Source organism: Rattus norvegicus, chromosome 13 (assembly GCF_036323735.1).
Source record: "Rattus norvegicus strain BN/NHsdMcwi chromosome 13, GRCr8, whole genome shotgun sequence".
Classification (NCBI taxonomy): domain Eukaryota; kingdom Metazoa; phylum Chordata; class Mammalia; order Rodentia; family Muridae; genus Rattus; species Rattus norvegicus.
In genome coordinates, this window is record NC_086031.1 from 46,566,994 (window position 1) to 46,584,496 (window position 17,503).

At 52.0% G+C, this 17,503-nt stretch overlaps 1 protein-coding gene across 24 annotated transcripts in view; it reads right to left on the reverse strand.

Moving 5' to 3' along the window:
* Nfasc (neurofascin) overlaps window positions 1–17,503 on the reverse strand; it is a 186,621-nt gene that overhangs the window by 17,625 nt on the left and 151,493 nt on the right. For 7 of the 24 annotated variants that reach the window (XM_063271966.1, XM_063271964.1, XM_017598641.3 and 4 more), the window contains 7 exons: window positions 15,409–15,613; window positions 14,186–14,308; window positions 13,148–13,321; window positions 11,082–11,096; window positions 5,669–5,905; window positions 1,778–1,894; window positions 378–530 (listed from right to left, as the gene is read on the reverse strand). In XM_063271966.1, the coding sequence (XP_063128036.1) occupies window positions 378–530; window positions 1,778–1,894; window positions 5,669–5,905; window positions 11,082–11,096; window positions 13,148–13,321; window positions 14,186–14,308; window positions 15,409–15,613 (1,024 nt within the window). 24 annotated transcript variants of the gene reach the window in all.

Here is a 17,503-nt window from a genome sequence, read left to right on the forward strand (position 1 = left end):
CAACGGTGGGGGCACAGTGCACAACTCCCCAGCAGCGCCCAGGCTCCCCCTCCCCCACTGACCAAGTTGGTGCATGCACGGAGCCCTTTTGTTACACACATGGTGGAGGGGACTAAGCATTCCCTGTCCTCATTACTCGGTCTTTTGTCTCCTCTGATCCCCCACTCAGTCCCCTGGCTCAGATCCCGGCTTGCTCTCCACTGGGCATGCACACCTAACTGCTTCTGACTTCCTGCGGGTCGGAGACACGCCATGCAAGGCAAGGAATGGGGTGCGGATGAGACCTGTTTCCAAGAAGAGACAAGCAGGAAGCTGGGAATGAGGATGAGATAGATGCCCATGCTTTCAGGGGATGGCAAGGCCAGATCCCCTCTCACCTGTACTGGTCATAAAGGTGATGACGGTACTGCTGATGCCCTCGTTGTCCCGGGAATACACCCGCAACGTGTACGTCATCCCGGGAAAGAGGTCTGTCAGCTGTATGGGCTGGGCTTGGGCCTTAACAGGGACAGTTTTTTTCGTATGGTTGCCTGGGGAACAGAAACCTAGGTCAGCTTACAACCAGGCACCAGGAGCTGCAGAGAGTGTGTAGGTCCCTGTTTGTCTGTCAGAAGTAGAAAGGTAGGGAAACGGGGCTAAGACACCCCGGGTCCAATCCACCTCACAGAACAGGCGGCTTCCTGCCGCCCAGCATGCAGCTCGAATTCTTACGTGATGTCTCCCCCTCAAGCCTTCCTTCCTCACCATGCATGGTCTTAGCACTAAGCGTATCGAGATTGGACGCCTCGGCCTTGAAGCGTGTCAGCTGCCCTGGACGTGATTCACTTTGAGTGAGAGCTTTCTGGGAGGGCCAGCATGCTGGTTAGTATGCCATGTGGTTAGTATCCCACATGGAAGCGAGACAGGATCCTTGGCTTTCACTCTACTCCCGGAATCTTCTCGAACTGTTTGCCGCATTGCCAACTGGCCTATCAGAGTATCTACGTCTTTGGGTTGTGGGAGGGGAATTTTGGTGGCGGGAAGCTGAAGACATCCAGACCTAAACAGGGACTCCAGATCCTGAGGCTCTAAAGCCCTCCTCCGACCACAACCTAGGGCCAGGTTTTCATTCCCTAAGAGTTCTTGGGGGTGGGGGTGGGGGAATAACACAGCTGTGTTTTCCGGCTGGTGTATTGGCTTCATTGCTCTTGAACATGTGAGAGAGGTGTGGGCTTCCCCCTGCAGGACCAGGGGCCCTGGCTTGGAGAGGGCAGATGTTTGGAATATATTCTGCAATCCATTCAGGTATCCAAGCTCTGATAGAGTGCATGGGTCACGGTGCACCACTGGCCGTCTGGTCCGTGACTGTTGCCTTCCACTATTCTGTGCACTGAGAATATCTACAGCTCAGGTCTGTGGCCTGGACAGATACAGCAGAGCCATCAGAACACCCTGGGTCTCGGTCAGATCCACACAGAAAAGAGCCCGGGCTCACTTTAGATACTCAGAATCTTGACTCTGGTTAAGGGTGGACACAGGTCACAGTCCACCGATCCTCCACCACACACATGCAACTCAAGGCCTTTGCTAATGGTTTCGGAGGCCCCTCCCTGTTCAAGTATCTTCCTTCCACCTCCGTTATCTCTGGTAGGGATCGATTTCATGAGGCTAAAATGAAGCCAGGCTAAAAGGCTTCTAAGCCTGAGGGAGTTCAACAGGATCTCCTTAATGGGCGTCTACCACTACCCACCAGTGCTGCGCCACTGCCGCCACCCCCACCCCACATAGCAATGCTTACTGTCGATGTACTCAACCACAAAGTCAGTTCCAGGCCTGAAATTGTGCTTCCAGGTGATGTTGGCCCATTTACTGTTGGGGAGCACCGTGACGTTCCAAATGGACTGCTCGTCGGGGGCTGGCAGACGGGTTAGAAGAGGAGTTAGTGGTGAGGGCAGAGGTGGCATAGGAGACTCAGAGAGGCACATCCACATGCATGCATACTCTCACTCACACCCAGAGTCTGCTGGGAAAGGGAGGAGTCAGGAAAGGCTGTGCACTCAGCACAATAGAGCTACAGGCTGCAGTCCTGATAGTCCAGCCAAGGGTAGCTAGCTACCAGGGGCTGAGCAGGAGCAGCCCAGGGGACCTGTCTGCATGCGAAGGGGGATCAGGAAGCTGTCTCTCACACCTCGCAAGATAGGGACAAGGGAAGGCTTTTAGTCATACCACTTAATCCTATTTTGGATTCCTTGCCATAGACTTGAACGGTTCAAGGGAAGGGACAAAGAAACAGGCCCTGTGGTGAGGATGCCAGCACACAGGGAGAGTGGCTTTTTCATCTCCAACTGGAAGTAGAGGGGTTGCTTTAGAAAGTCAAGCAGATGTGCCTAGGGGTGTGGCTCAGTAGCAGTGTGCTTGCCGGGCACGTGGGTTCCACACCTAGCACAGCCAAAAGTCATGGACGAATGATTAGCAGTAAAGATGAGACTAAATACAGGGAAACTCTCCTGGCTTTCGGAAGCTAGGGAATACTAATCCAGGCAGGTGACTTGGATCTGAGGCCCTCCGATCAATGAGAGCCTGAATAGCCTGTACTGTGTGGCCTAGAACAGGGTCCCTAGTGCAGTCAGAGCTGACGTCCCTGTCACAGGCTGGATGGGACCAGAAGATGATGGGATTTCCTTGATATTCAATCCTTGGTGCTCTCTATACTAGAACCATGCTTGTTGGCTTCCCGGCCATAGAGCCACTGAGGCTTGATCTCCTCGTCACAAAGAGGACATTGATTATCAAGCTCCTGGGGGCTGAGAACTACTTTATCAAAGCCACAGAGCTGTCTGAAACCATAGCCCCCGTATGCAGGAGAATGGCAGCAGCCTCCCAACGCAAGAGTCCCAGAAGTCTGATTACCGCATTTCCCAGCAAAGATTTAGCAGCAGAGGACTAGCTGGGATGCTTGTAGTTCAAAGGCTTTACAAGCGTGGCTCCTGTATATTTAATTAGAATGCAAGGGGGGCACTGTCACCAACTCAGTTGTCAAACACAAATGAATAGAGTGTATTGACGGTGCATTTATTCATTATCTACCTGACATGTGACTGAGTCTGCGGGGCTGGGGAAGTGATAAAAGATTTCCTGATTTTTCACTTCAAAGAAGTGTTTCTTTCCCTACCGTAATCCTGTCAAGTGTCGGTTGCCCCAGGTGAACACAGTGTGTGTCAAGTGAGTGAGGGCCCGAGAAAGACTCCACTAATGGCAGCAGAAGGCCTGCTGCCTGGGAGGGAGGGAGACAGGCTTTTCTTCTCCATGCTCCATTTTGATCACACTGGCTCCTCTCCTGGTTCCCTCTTCCTGGAAGTTCAAGGCTCTTGTAGGAGTAATGGAGTTGATTAGCTCCACTTTGGGGGGGTCTTTCTTGGTCCTTAGCCCAGGACTCTGTAAACAGCCTTTGCGTCTATACTAAATGGTTTGACCACCCCCCCTGGGGGTATTACTGAGCCAAATCTGACGCCCTCAAATGCAGTGAGGTTCAGGGTGCTCTTAAGGAAGGCCGAGCAGAGGACGGAGTGAAGGCAGTGATGAAAACGCTTGTCGAGCAAGCCTGCCAAACCGAGTTAGGATCCCCAAAATGCAGACAAAAGCTGAATACAGAAACACGAGGGCCTGTTATTGCAGACCAGGAGACCGGAGGCTGAATGGAGACGAATGGGAAGCTTGCAGGCCCAGTGTGTACAGCAGCAAACCGCAAGAGACCGTCTCAAATCCAGGAGGAAAACCAGCACCAACACCGGGACTGTTCCCTGACCGTCCTGTATGTACCTGTATCCACACATGCTAACATGCACACACACATTATATACACAGAGAAAAGAAAAACCAGAGCAGTGGGAGACCAGGATGATTTTTGAGGCGGGAACCATAAGGAAGAGTCAGGACGATGACTGCTAAAGAACTGGGGTGTTCAAAAGGAATGGACCCGGAGGGTGAACTCTGAGGGATGTGAAGTCAAAAGGAGGCCATGATTAGCATGCATCGTTTCGGTGGCTCCTAGCGCATAAGGACTAGGGAAGAGTAGGGACCCAAATGTATAAAGTGACACAAAGGATACCCTGAAAAAGGAAAAGTTACGAAACATTTTATGTTATGTTAGAAGATAAGGTGAAGATGAATTTTCATTTAAAAGATCCCCTGGAAGCTGAGATCCTTCACAGTTGTCCCCAAGCTCTCCATAAGACTGGGGGTGAGGCCAGGCCTTCTGCAGCTTCAGACAAGGTCTACACCTGGGCTGTGAGTCATGGGGTCAGTCCTGCCTGGTACAAGAATGGATGTTTCTAGGTCAGGAACTGCCAGGGAGCAAGATGCACTGTCTTCTGGATTCTTGGCTCACTTCTGTGAATTGAAGCACTTTAAGGATTCAAAAAGATCTGCTCTGGCGAAAAATCCCTCACTATGCCCTAGAGGACAGTGACCCCCCCCAAGCTTGGAAGACCTCACCTGGGCTGACTTCCCCCTGACCTTCATGTTTACATGCCAGTATTGCACCTCTAAAGCAGACCAGCCTTTCTGAGGGCTGAGGGGCTCAGCTGGGATTCATCTACCTCTGCTTATAGTTCACTTGACCCCACATAATGGAGCAAATACTAACAGGTCTGTCCGGCCTCCACCTACATTCAGAGGCTAATAGGCAGGTGGGTGGGAGGCAGGAAGACTGGGAAGCAGGAGGGATTTGCCCAAAAAGTAAAAGTGGCGGAGGCTTGGGGTGTCTAATGATTCTCCAAGGAGTGGGAGCATTCTGGGCACTTCCAGGAAGTCTTTCTGGCTGCTTCATGCTATTTTTTTTTTTTTTTTTGGTTCTTTTTTTCGGAGCTGGGGACCGAACCCAGGGCCTTGCGCTTCCTAGGCAAGCGCTCTACCACTGAGCTAAATCCCCAGCCCCAGTTTCATGCTATTTTTATAGCTGCCCCCTGGCCTCGGGAAGTTAGAGACCCTCAACTCTACGATAATGCAAAGTCCATGCTTGTATTCAGGAATGGTTGGATTCTCTCCAAGGATCTTTTCATGCTCAAAGAGCACAGGGGCCCTAAAGGCCGTCTCTGGAACTCCTGCAGTTTTCCCTTCACACACATGTTTTAGAAGTGATAGGAAAACAATGGAGCATGGTTAGGCATCCTGGCACGACCCAGTAACACCATGTCCCACATGTTCTGACTTTCAAAGAAATACCTGCAAGGACTCCTTGGCGACAGAGGTGCAAGGAAGGGGCAGGGGTTCCAGAGCCAGAGCTACGTGGCGCCGTGGCCACTCCCTGCTCCTCCTTCTGCCCTCTGTCCCTAGAGGTGGACAGATATGGCATAGCTCTCTTGGCCAGGCACACAGCCATTAGAACCTTCCTTCTCACCACTTTTCTTTCCGAGTACCCGTCCCTGGCTGGGTACTTGGGAGATGCTTGGAATTCTCTCTGAGAAGCCTGATGTTCTGTGGAAGATCCAGCTAGCATAGCATTGAGGAGTGCTGGGTGGTGAAAATGACCACCTACGTGTGCTCAGGGTAGGAACTCTGGGCCTAGTTTGCTATGTAAAGCATGGCGGGGCGGGGCTGGTAGACGCCAAAGCCCATCGCTCAGCTGGGGAAGTCTGGGTAGCTGGGAGGTGGGCTCAGAGGGGCCAGGAGCAGGGGCAGTGCACAATACCGGTTTCGTGAATCTTAGTCCCAGTGGTGGTAGTGGGAGGACTCTCCGTGGTGGTAGTGGTGGTGGCGGCGGCAGTGGTTGTAGTAGTTGTGGCAATGGTGGTGGCGACGGTGGTAGGTACGACGGTTGGGATGATGGGAACTGTTGTGGCTTCACTGGTGGCAGCAAGGGCAGTAGCATCAGTACTGCTCACAAGGCCTGTGGTACCCACGGTAGTCGGGGGCAATGTGGGAGGAGCTAAGAGGGAAGGGTGAAACAACCGAGTCTGGTTGGCCTGGTAGCAGCACACAGCTAGGATATCCGGCCCCCACGTGCAAGGCAGGCAGCCCAGTGGCAAGATGGGCTCAGAAGTCAGAAGCCTCCCCAAGCATCCGCACTGGTCCAGGAGGACCCCAGCAACCAACATACAGCCATGGGAGAGGAAGAAAATGAAGCTGGTGTGTGTTTCATTTTCTTCTCATGGTCTGTGGAGCTTGAAGCACCCAGCATGCATTCAACCAGGGACCAGGAGAGTGGTCAAGGGACACACACACTAAACCATTTGAAACCCAGGGATAGCACAAAGTGTGGGCCACATATTGCCTACAAAGTCTCAGAAATACCAGGTGGGTCGGGCCCTGGAGCCTCAGCTCAGAGGCTGGGCCCTGTCTTCCAGGGACTTTCAGCTGCTCCCAGTTCTTCACTTCCAAAGGCTTCTCCCCCACCCCTCTCTTTGCCTAATGGTGGCTTCCTCCATCCCCGACCCAAACTTCTTGCCTTTCTGTCTAGGATACTTAGGGTCCACAGACCCCGAGTCCTTCCTGTTCATATTTGAATCTAGAATATGACAGTGTGGCCTGTGACAGAAAGGTACGCAAAGTGCAGGACAAAGGAGCTGAGTGCCAGGCTCTCTTTCTGTGGAAACCTCCGTCGGGGCTCACTCAGGCTCTTATCTGGGCTGACTGCTCACGCTCTACCTCCATCTAAAGTGGACTCTTCGTGTTAGTTGGCCCTGGGGCCTAGTCCACCAATATGGTCACCTTTTCTTTTTTTTTTTTTTTTTTTTTTTTGGAGCTGGGGCCCGAACCCAGGGCCTTGCGCTTGCTAGGCAAGCGCTCTACCACTGAGCTAAATCCCCAACCCCTATGGTCACCTTTTCATAGTGTTCTTCTTCTATTCAATGGACAGGGAAGCTAGTGAGGGTCTTCTCCTTGTTCTCTAGGTCAGTACTTGTTGGGACTCATGGTGCGTGGATGACCAGGCAAATGAGAGAGAAGTGTCGTCTCTCTTGCTGCATCACTGCTAATGGCCTGACCACCGTCTACCTTCTGGTGTTGGCAGTAGGCAGAGACTTAGACGTAAACAGTAACCCTAACTTCTGAGTAGTGATATGCCAGTCTGCCTCAGATCTCCTGAGACCCTGAAAAATAATACCCCCTGCATCTCCCATCCTCACAGAAGAGGGCTAGGCCAGGGATAGAAGCCAGAGAACTTTCCCCAGGAGAATCAGGCTCCTGAGTCGAAGACGTTTCAACCAGAATGCAATTCTGATTTTACTTCCATGAGCCTCCGATGTTATAAGACCTATGGGGAAGAAGGGCACATTTCAAAGGTCTCTGAAGCCTCCGTATAAGTAAAAACAAAGCTATTACTGAGCCCTACATATGGGGACAAAATGAATGACCATTGAGCCTTAGAGAATCCAAGGGAAGTCCAAAGTCGATAACAGTGTATACCCCTAACCTCAGTCAACTTTCAGGCATCAAGAAGGTACCCGGAGGACCTGGTAGGGTGGGGCAAGGAGCAGGAGAGATGCCTCTCTGTCATTGTTTTTCCAGGTTCAAACCCAAGATACAGAGACTCGACTCAGTGCTCTTAACACTCAGCACAAAGGGATTGGCTTATCCACCCACCAACATGTCCGCAGAGTCATGAATTCACAAGCAGAAAAGCAGAGAGACTACGAGGAGAAGTTCAGCTACCTCAGGGCTGGCTCTGTACCCACCATGACCTTAACCACAAGTGAGACACAAGAAGAGGTTTCGGTCCTCTGGGCAAGACAGTTCTCACTTAGCTCTTTATGAATAATGTATTTTCTAATATTTTCTGGAAGACGATAGCTTCACAAGACCCTCTTTTCTGTGACTATTTAAATGGCATCATGAGAAAATACTCCTTGTAACTTGGGTCACTGCCCCGCCCAGTCATATAGCCCAGGAACCTGGGTTTCCTTTCTTTCAGGTAAGGGGGCTGTGAGTCCAAGTCCATTTTCCTCAACACTCTCCTATGAACACTGGTCTTTTAACATACTGGGACACACACCTCTCCCCTAGTCCCTCTACATCACACGCTTTCCAGGGCACTTCAGCAAATGCCCGTGGGACAGAAATGCTAAGAGGTTAGACCAGGTTGTGAACTTTATACCAAGTATAAAGGAAGGCATTCTCTGTGGTGGTAGTTCCTGGGTTCTTCCCCTTGGGCTCTGTGGCAACCTTCAGGGTATAAGTGAGAAGGAGAAATGGGGAGAGGGGTCAGGAGCTACTGGAAGCCCCTGTGTGTCCCCAGTGAAGTTCCACAAAGAGTTGACCCCCAGAGGACACTGCTGGTGGATCACCATTGCTAAGCCTGCCATCCCCAGGCTGGAGGGCCACAGGACACAGAGAGGGCTAGCCCAAGAGGAAAGACGCCATTTCACCCTGGGACTGAGTTGGGGAGAGGATAGAAGATTAGTGAGCTCTGAAGCAGAGTTGGCATTAAGAAAGGGGGGGAGGGTCGGGCTGGAGAGATGGCTCAGCGGTTAAGAGCACCCGACTACTCTTCCAGAGGTCCTGAGTTCAATTCCCAGCAACCACATGGTGGCTCACAACCATCTGTGAAGAGATCCGATGCCCTCTTCTGGTGTATCTGAGGACAGCTACAGTGTACTTATATATAATAAATGAATAAATCTTAAAAAAAAAAGGGGGGGGTCACAGGCTAGATAGACACATTCCTGGGCTAGAAGTCATGTCTGGCCACAGCAGGAACGTTTGGAAAAAGCCCTGGCTGGAGCTGGTTAGTGATCACAGCTGGCCAGCAACCTAGAGAGAGCCCTGAATGTCCAGTGCCGAAGATGGTTCAGGAAAGCCTAGCCCTGGAAGCTGGAGGTTTGCCAACACAGGGAAGGTCAACCCTATAGACTGTCTTCAGTCCCCGAGGAAGACACACGGCTAAGGACTTGAGCATTTTGGGGAGCACCGTGTAGAGACGGAGAGACGACACAACTTGCTCATTTTCTCGTCATCCTAAACCTGCCGTAGAGCTGAGCTTTTATCAGCTACCCACCCAACAACACCCAACATTTGCAGCTCTGAGCTGAGTCAAAGACAAGAACAGCTCATAGGCATTCCAAGATGGAATGTTCAGTCCAAGACTGTCCACATGGCGTGAAGACTACCCCAGCCAAGTCGCAGATTGTTAGACAGATGGGAAGCGATCCTAGCAGACTGGAGATACAGGTGGATGAGAGGGATTATCTTCACCGGGCGATGGGAGAACTGATCAAATCGGGGGTAGGGGGGAGTGACGAGATTTGGTGAGGATGGGAAGGAAGAGGGTGGAGGGCTGGACACCGCTCCCTTTGAACAGACCCAAGCTCTGCTGCCCCCAGAAGGTGTTGTGCATGCAAAGTCGACAACATCTGATCTAAGTGGCATGTCTCAGCTACCAAAAAGTACAACCTGCCCTTCCCAGTGTGTCATGTGGAAGTTGGTGCCTGGGAAAACACACTTGATTGACAGCAGAGACCCTGGGCCCGTTCTGCACGGCATGCTGAGTTTAGATCTTTTAAATTTGGAAGGACGTGGAGGGGGAGTTGGAATGACACTTCTTCTCCTTGCGACCGCAGCTCACAGGAGGACTACCCAGACTGCCTTCTGAACGCGACAGACTTCTTGCTGCTAGATCGTTTACACTGGGTCTGGAGTGCCCAATGAGGGCGGAGACAGGAAGATGCTTGACCAATCAATGAACTTTAAGTGGACTCGACCCGAGTACCTATTGTCTCCACTGTGGAAAAGATTGACACATGAGCCACGAAGACGGGGCAGCTCTCCCTCTAGAGTGGCAAGAATTGTCTGCTCTATGGTCCCCAGGCCTTGAACAACTTCTATGTCTCACATCCTACAAGAGGGTTTGTGGGGGAAGCACTGGCCTAGTTGGCTGGCTTGGTTACTGGGGAGGAGGAGGAGGAAGAGGAGGAGGAGGAGGAGGAGGAGGAGGAGGAGGAAGAGGAGGAGGAGCAGGAGGAGGAGGAAGAAGAGGAGGAGGAGGAGGAGGAGGAGGAGGACTGAGGTAGGGAAGCATGGTGGTTTCTTATCACTGGCAGATCCAGCCATCAAAATATGAAACCGTAAGGAGGATATGCAACGGAAGCAGAATCAACGTAGGAAGCAGCGGGCAGAAATAAATGGGCGTCAGTAGGAAGCAAACCAAGTGAGCTTGGAAATACAGAGGAAGCTCAGATTCCTGCCTGGCTCTTGAGTCTCTCACCTAAAGATGTGTCTTAACAAAGCTTGTTTCTAAGCACAGGCTCTTGTGTACCCTGGCTTCTCTGGCCTTTGTAATGCCTCGGACATTCTGCCCTCAGCTCCTAACTCATAGGAAAATTCAAGCTCAGAGGACAAGGAAAGGAACCCGGGCAGCCCCTGCCTAGTTTCTCTGGCTTGAGGGCAGCCTTTGGTAGAGCCAGTTGATGGCCCTCAAACCATGACATGAGGACTGAAGGGGAATGGCTTTAGCACAGACACACCTGCCCAGCTCCTGACCCCAAAGGAGGAGGTCTATCTTCATATTGACTACTGAGGAACTGAGTTTCCGGAGTGGGGTGGTCAAGACCATCAGTCCCTGATGCACAGTGAGGCTCCAGGCCCTGGAGCCCTGGTCTTACTCATAGACGTGCTTAGTCTCACTGACCGGAACACATGCTAGCTGGTGGAATGGCGCTGGGTCCCCCCATGCAGCATGCAAAGGCCAGCATGCACAGTGTGCTCACCCTTTCAGGGGATTGTGGCGCCACCAGGGCTAGGAGCCAGCTGTTCCTTCTATAGCACACCTTCTAGAGCCATCTCTAGGATCAGAGATGTGAGGTCCAGCAAGGCTCAGGTGGCCACAATAGGTTTTCTCTCGGCTTCAGAGGGTTCTACATGTGAGACCCCTTCCAAAGCCAGCCTCCTCAGTAGGGACAAGCATCTATGAAAGGAGAGAGCACGTTTGCAAATCCTCTAGTCAATGCTCTCTCTATGCCTTCCTTTCAAGTCTGGCTTCTCCACTGAAAGGGTGAGCCTGGAGCATGCTTTTCAGGCCGAGTCACTTTCTCTTGCTGGGCTCTGGCCAGCATGGGCTCCATCTGCATTGCCCCATGCCATGCCCATTACCTCTGTTGATGGTACAATACCTGCAGTTGGAGTAGCTTCAGGCACAGCACCCAAGATGGCCAGAGAGAGAGAGAGAGAGAGAGAGGGAGAGAGGGAGAGAAGGATGAGGGGGAAGAGAAAACAGCATAGGTGAGACCACAGAGGACAGCAGAAAGGGTCTGGCTCAAGCCCGACTCCAGGGGTATGGCCAGGTCCTAGATGCAACCCCGAGAATGCTAAGTGGTGTTCAGGGAGCTATGCTCAACTCCACTGGAGTCAGGTGGGTTCCCATTATTCTAACCTAGGGCTTAGATACATTTCTAAGGCATTGCGTCTCTACTCATATTCAAGGGCTTGCCATATAAGAGGTGCCTGCAGGCACAGTTCAGGCAAAATGTTATGTTCCAGCTCCTTATTCCAAGGATTTGTCCTGCCCTGGCTGGGTTAAGTGACTCTCTAAGAGGCCAGGAATTGAGGATGAAGATGTAGGTGGTGCAGGAGCAGCCAGTTCTAGGCAAAAAAAAAAAAAAAAAAAAAAGAGCCCTTGCAAGACGCTGGGGAGTAGTGGGTGAGGGGCCGTTCCCAGCTCATACTTTCAAAGTGTGATGACACCGAAGGCCCCGGAGCTCTGAAAGCACCTGGCTTGGCTTTCTGCTGCCTCGATTTCCCCCACTAACTGTACTTCATGAAACTAGGAACGCAAACGTGATTGAGAGTGCTAGAACAAATCTCTGGAATAGTCCACAAACCCAGAAACACCTCTGCTCTCTCGTCCCCACGGAGTTGCAGGGATTTCCCCATCGTGGTCACTGAGATTGGACAAAGGGGCTTTGTCTTCTGTCCTGAGCCTGGAAGAGAGGCTCTCTGGACATCCCTAGAAGTATGGAGAGAGTGTGCCATGGCCCGACAGTCTCTGGTAACATCCCACCAGGAAAGGGAGTTTGTTGTGTGACTGACTATTCCTGATCTAGGAGACCAGAGAGGGACACGGGGCACCGACATTCCTCCAACTGCTGCTGCAGAGCACCGAGCTGAGGCTGCAGGGCCTGGTAGGTCCTCCTAGGAAGCACAGGGCTCTCCTGGGACAGAGGATGAGAATGCTCAGAAAAAGCCCATTCAGATCAGGATCAGACCACAGGACCTCAAGGGAGGCAGGCACTAGTCACGATCCTGTGACAGTGCCAGGGACACTTGTCCATATCGCCTCTTTTTGGTCTCCCCTTGCATACTGAATCTCCCTAAACTTCCTGCCCTAGGCAGCACCTCCATTCAGGCAGAGAAGGAGACAGTCTTGAGGATGCCTCTAGACATTATCTTTATGCCCCTTGCTTCTGGTGCAGTGTCTGGCTTGGTATATGTGCGTGGGTCCTCAAAAAAATGGCTGTTGCATAGGCTATTGTATTGAGGCTTTCATGATCCAATTTTTTGGGAGGCTACACTGAAACCAGCAATGCATGCAAATGAGCCGAGAGTGCCCCCTAGTGTATACATAAGTCAGGCGCAGCTTAGTGTTTGGGTCTGGCCTTGACTGTGAGTTCGCTCGTTCTTTGTTCATGAAGCTGGCTTGGCCAAGAGCTGTTCCCAGCTCTCACATCTCTGCAACCAGATACCTCATCTTATTCATGTTGCAGAGGGAGGATGTATTTCCTGCTCCGCTCTCCATACAGGCAAGCACTTTGCCCTATCTCCTTGGCTCTAAGTGCCCTTGGCAAAAGACAGGATGTTCCCAGAGTCCTTAGGGAGGACTCTCAGTGATAGTCTTGCCTCCCTGAGTAGATGAGCAGTTTGACTCTTTAGGATGGTTCTGTCTCATGTCCACTGATTGCCTCCCAGCTCACATGTCTTTCCTTATTCCCCTGCAAGGACAGACAGTTAAGTAGCTGAGCAAGTCAAGGCAGAGTGGAGAGCTAGGTCCGCCTGAGACCTTTCCCGATACAGTACCGATATCTCTCAGCACCCAAGACAGGCATCTCCCGCGGTGGGGCTAAGGGTTTGTGGCCTCACTTCCTTTCCTCCCTGGAAGGCCAAGCCCAGCTTCTGGTGTGTTTCTCTGGGTGTCCAGATTAGCTAGGGCCTTTTACTCTAAGGACTGCCACGGTGGACCTACCTTCATTTGGAGGTGTTGGGGACTCCTCCGTGGCTGCTTCTCCAGAGCCCACCTGCGTCCTGGCACTGAGGGAGAAGCGGTAACGGGACACGGGGTCTGCTCTCTGCACCGAGAACTTGGTCTGATTGGGAGAGAAGTTTTCCACCATCTGCTTTCCCAGTTTGGTTCCATTAACTGGGGAGAGAGGCAAGTGGGAGGTTTAGTCCCTACGTGGGTTACAGGACAGCTTCTGGAGTTTCTGGGAGAGGAATGTGGCCCTTGCCTATTCAATATTCCAGCAATATTCAAGACTTGGCCTAAGAGCAGGGCATTGGGCACAGACCCCCTCCCACTGGGACCGCCCATTAGAAGTACGAGGAACTTCTACTGTTCCTCAGGGTTCACTTTTGTCACTGACCCAGTGACTAGAGCTTTCCTGAAAGTCATGAGGTCAAGTCTAAAAGCTCCGTTTACACTTCCTAAGCCCTCTGTCAAGGTCAAATCTTTGGAATGCTTTTCTTCTGTCCAAACAGAACCGAGAAATTCCCCAGGGCCTGGATTGCAACTGTCTCTTTTGTAAAAGACCGCCTTCTTCAATACAGAAGGGGAGGGGTCAGGTCCAGAGATCAATTCAGAGCAGCACGGAGTCCACATTATTGACTGCTAAAGTGTCAATAACAAGTCACTGACCCTTTGAGATTCCCTGAGAGGGACAGCACTGTCTACACTAGCGGTCTTAGCGTTTTTTTGAAGCACAAGGACACATTCCTTTCCTCCCCGGAGACTCCTGAACATCCTTTGGAGACTACAAGCTCCTAGAGGGCTGGGGTTGTCCCCCTCGTTAGAGTGACCTTTGCTGTCCCTGCAGATGGTGCTGTGTAGGAAGGGCAGGAATTGGGTCCTGCCTGCTCCCTTAGTTATGAGGAAAGCTTCCTTATCTCTCATTCCTACGCAATGCCCTCTGTACCCACAGGCTTCCAATCTCCACTCCTCAGGAAAACGGTGCGAAATGGTTTGTGACTGCATCTGATTCAGAGGGAGCCGAAAGGGAGAACGTACAGGGCACGTATCTGAGCGTGTATCCAATCAGGATCCCGTTGGGGTGCTCTGGGTGATCCCATTCCAGGTTGATGGTCTCCAGGTTGGGCTGTCGGACTCTGAAACGCCTGGGGGCACTGGGTACTTGGGGAAGGAGGAGGGAGCCAGGAGGTGAGGGCAGGGAGGATGAGGAGAACACAGAAAACAAAGTACAGGCATGAAGGCATGGCCTTAGGTACCCCCGTGATTGGCTACTGCTGAACCCGGCCCTAGCTCCTTGAGGGCAGAGCCTGCTGCCTGCCTGGCACGCACTTTCGCCTAGGATAAAGCCAAGCGGGCTCAGCTACTGCTGTTGAGCTGGGGGACGAAGTCAAGTGAGTTTCCTTTTAGCAGCTACACCCTGGAGATGGCACAAATTAGGTGGCTTCAATCCTGCAAATATACCTCCAAGCCATAGAGCCACTCCCAGGCAGGCAACCGGTTATAACTGTCTTGAGGAAAGGGTGCAGTTCCCAGTCCCCAGCCAAGGGCTCTCACCACTGGCTGCAGCAGCAGGCCCCAGCTTCTGAGCTGGGAATCCAAGCTCTATTGGGGAGGAGACAGAGGAAAGGAGCGGATGAGGGTGATGGGGAAGAGACCAATGATAGGAACCAAACTGAGGAAGGAGGGAGAGACAGGGATAGAGAAGACAAGAGGGAAGAGCTAGGGAGAAGCAAAAGGAGGAAGAGAAGAAAAATAGGAAACAGTTAAGGAGGGAGGGAGGAGGAACAGAGAAGGCATAGCTCATGCCGAGTGGGTAAAAGAGCCAATGGGGAACCAAGGTGATAATAGAACTTTCTAGATGTTTGGCCCCCAGGGTTTGATCAAATCAGAAACCCTCAGGAGGGTGGGGTGACACTTGGCAGTACTCTATACACATAGGCCACATAGGAAAGGAGTGTTTCCTGTTGCTGTGGGGAAGCTGGCGTAGGTCTCAGGTTCTGGTAAGCAGGACATCGAAGTGGCCAGATGCACATGTGGCTTCTCCTCAGAGGACATGCTGGGGTCAGTCTCATAGCCTGTGTCTGGAAGGCCATGGGCACACTGCACAGATCTCTTGACAAACAAGTTTCCATGAGGGTGGGTCACTCTGGTGATGGCCATCTGCTTGCCGAGGTCACCCTGGCTGTCCACGCCAAGCCATCTGCTCCAAGTGGCACTACCCTTGTCCAAACCCACTGGAAAGAGCTCCAGGTCAGACCTACCTCCTTCCGGGGTGGTGAATTCCTTGGTTTCACTTCGAGGCCCATCACCTCTCCCATTGACCACAACCATCTCCAGCTTGTAGTTACTGTAGGGGAACAGGCGACCCACCACGCCCCGGGGGCGGTCGCCAGGGAAGCTGGCCTGCTGTCTCTTCTGAGACACCCACAGGTTCTTCAGCAAACTGCTTTCCCTCCAGTAGTAAGCCTTTGAGACAGAGGCAGGTTGGTGAGGGGCTAGGCAGCAAGGCCAGGTTAGTGGTTAGTGGTGGTAGTGACTGGTCCTCCCTTTGCTTGCTACAGGCTGCAATGACCTCTTCCTCCCCATTCAGGATGGCAGGACAGCCTTAGGGTCCCCGATCATGAATAGAGCAATGCTGATCGTGAAACAAGGTTAAAGTCCCCACTCATTTTTGGAGCCATGACACCACATTTTTGGAGAATACGTCCCAGCTGGGTAGCAGGTTGCCCAGGGAGAGTCCATGCCAGGACCATAAACGTGAACCTGTGCCAAGGGGTCCTGGCACAGAAAGCTTTGTGCTGGTGCTCAAAGATCATTTTGCTTTCAGTTGGATTAGTACAGTTTAGGGAGACAGAAGGTGGGCAGGCAAGGAGCAGGTTGTCCCAAACAGTCGGAGTACATGAACGGTGGCTGATATAATTCTCAGAAGCCAAGTGATTTCTTCACATACTGTTGAAGATCTTTCAGGCGGCAGACACCACGTCCAAGTCAGTAGGGACACAGGGCTGCAGGTAGCAGAGCTTGGATGGGAAGGGTGGCTTGGAGGTGGCAGAGGTGAAGGGTATAATGAAGGCCTTATTAGCAGTGGTAGGAAGCCACAGGACAATGTGTCACAGCAGTGTTGCCAGCAAAGTGGTGCAGGAAATCCAGACTTAATGATAAGTACTTCAGTAAGAAAAATCTCCAGGCCAGCAGGTTAAGGGTTAAACATTAACTCTGTTGGGGGGGAGCTAGGTCAGGTGCACCCGGCCTTGCTTTCTTTAGTTCACTGCCAAGTTCGTTTCCCAAGAAGGGACGAAAGCCCTTCTGTGTGTCCCCAGCCATCCACCAGCCAACTCTTGATGACCTCAGAAGTCACAGACCCAGTGGGAACCCATGCTATGTCACCCTCACGGCCCAGCCAACTGAAATGCAGCTACCCTCCTGAGGGAAAGTCCTCGGTTACCCCTCCCTACAATCTCAGCCCAGTCCTCTGAGGACAGGTGACTTGGCAGAAACTGCTCGTAGGCTGAAAGCACAAGAGGCCAGGGCCTTTGGAATCTGTGTCAGGTAGTGGAGTTGGCTTGGGCAACAAGAAGGCAGCTTCTACCCCACCCCTTCGGTGGCTCTGCCCGTTAGTGTGGCTTTCTGCAACCAGGCTGGGGGAGCAAACAGCTCAGCAGGAGCCTCTGAGGGAAAGGGTGCAGCTCAGGGTGCTTCGGTTATACACACGGAGATACACATGTCTGTCCACATATGGATATAAAACATGCGTGCTCCACAGGACTGGGTGAAAGCTAGCACGCTCCTAAGTATCTTGAGCTAGGCTCAACCTTTTAATATACCATGTGCGTTCCTATAGGCATGAGCCGTGAGACGTTCCTGTGAGTAAGGGACCACTCTCATATAATTCTTTCACCTAGTGACGGTTGTAGCTGTCATGATGTCATTTTACATAGTATTACACGTATGGCTGTGCTGGTGCTGTGTAAAAGGTCTACTGGGTCTAATGGCTAAGCAGAGCCATTGTACTGCTTCAGACTTACTCTATGTTATACTGTTTTGCTTCTGCAGTGCGGGGCCTCACAAACATTAGGCAAGCCCTCTCCCACTGAGCGATGCCCAGGCTCTGCCTCTTTTTTAATCCTATTTGGACAACGCAGCTTACTGTCAAACTGTCAACATTACGCTGGCTTGCCGTGCGTGTTGACTGCAGTAAGCTGCCATGCTGAGGGACTGGCTTATACCAGCTAGGTTTGTCTCAGTGTGCACCACGATGCTGGGCACAGTGACAGAACTGGCTAATGATGCATTTCTCATCCCTGTGGCTAAGTGACACATGAAGATATGTATTGTACACTATACATACGTGTATGG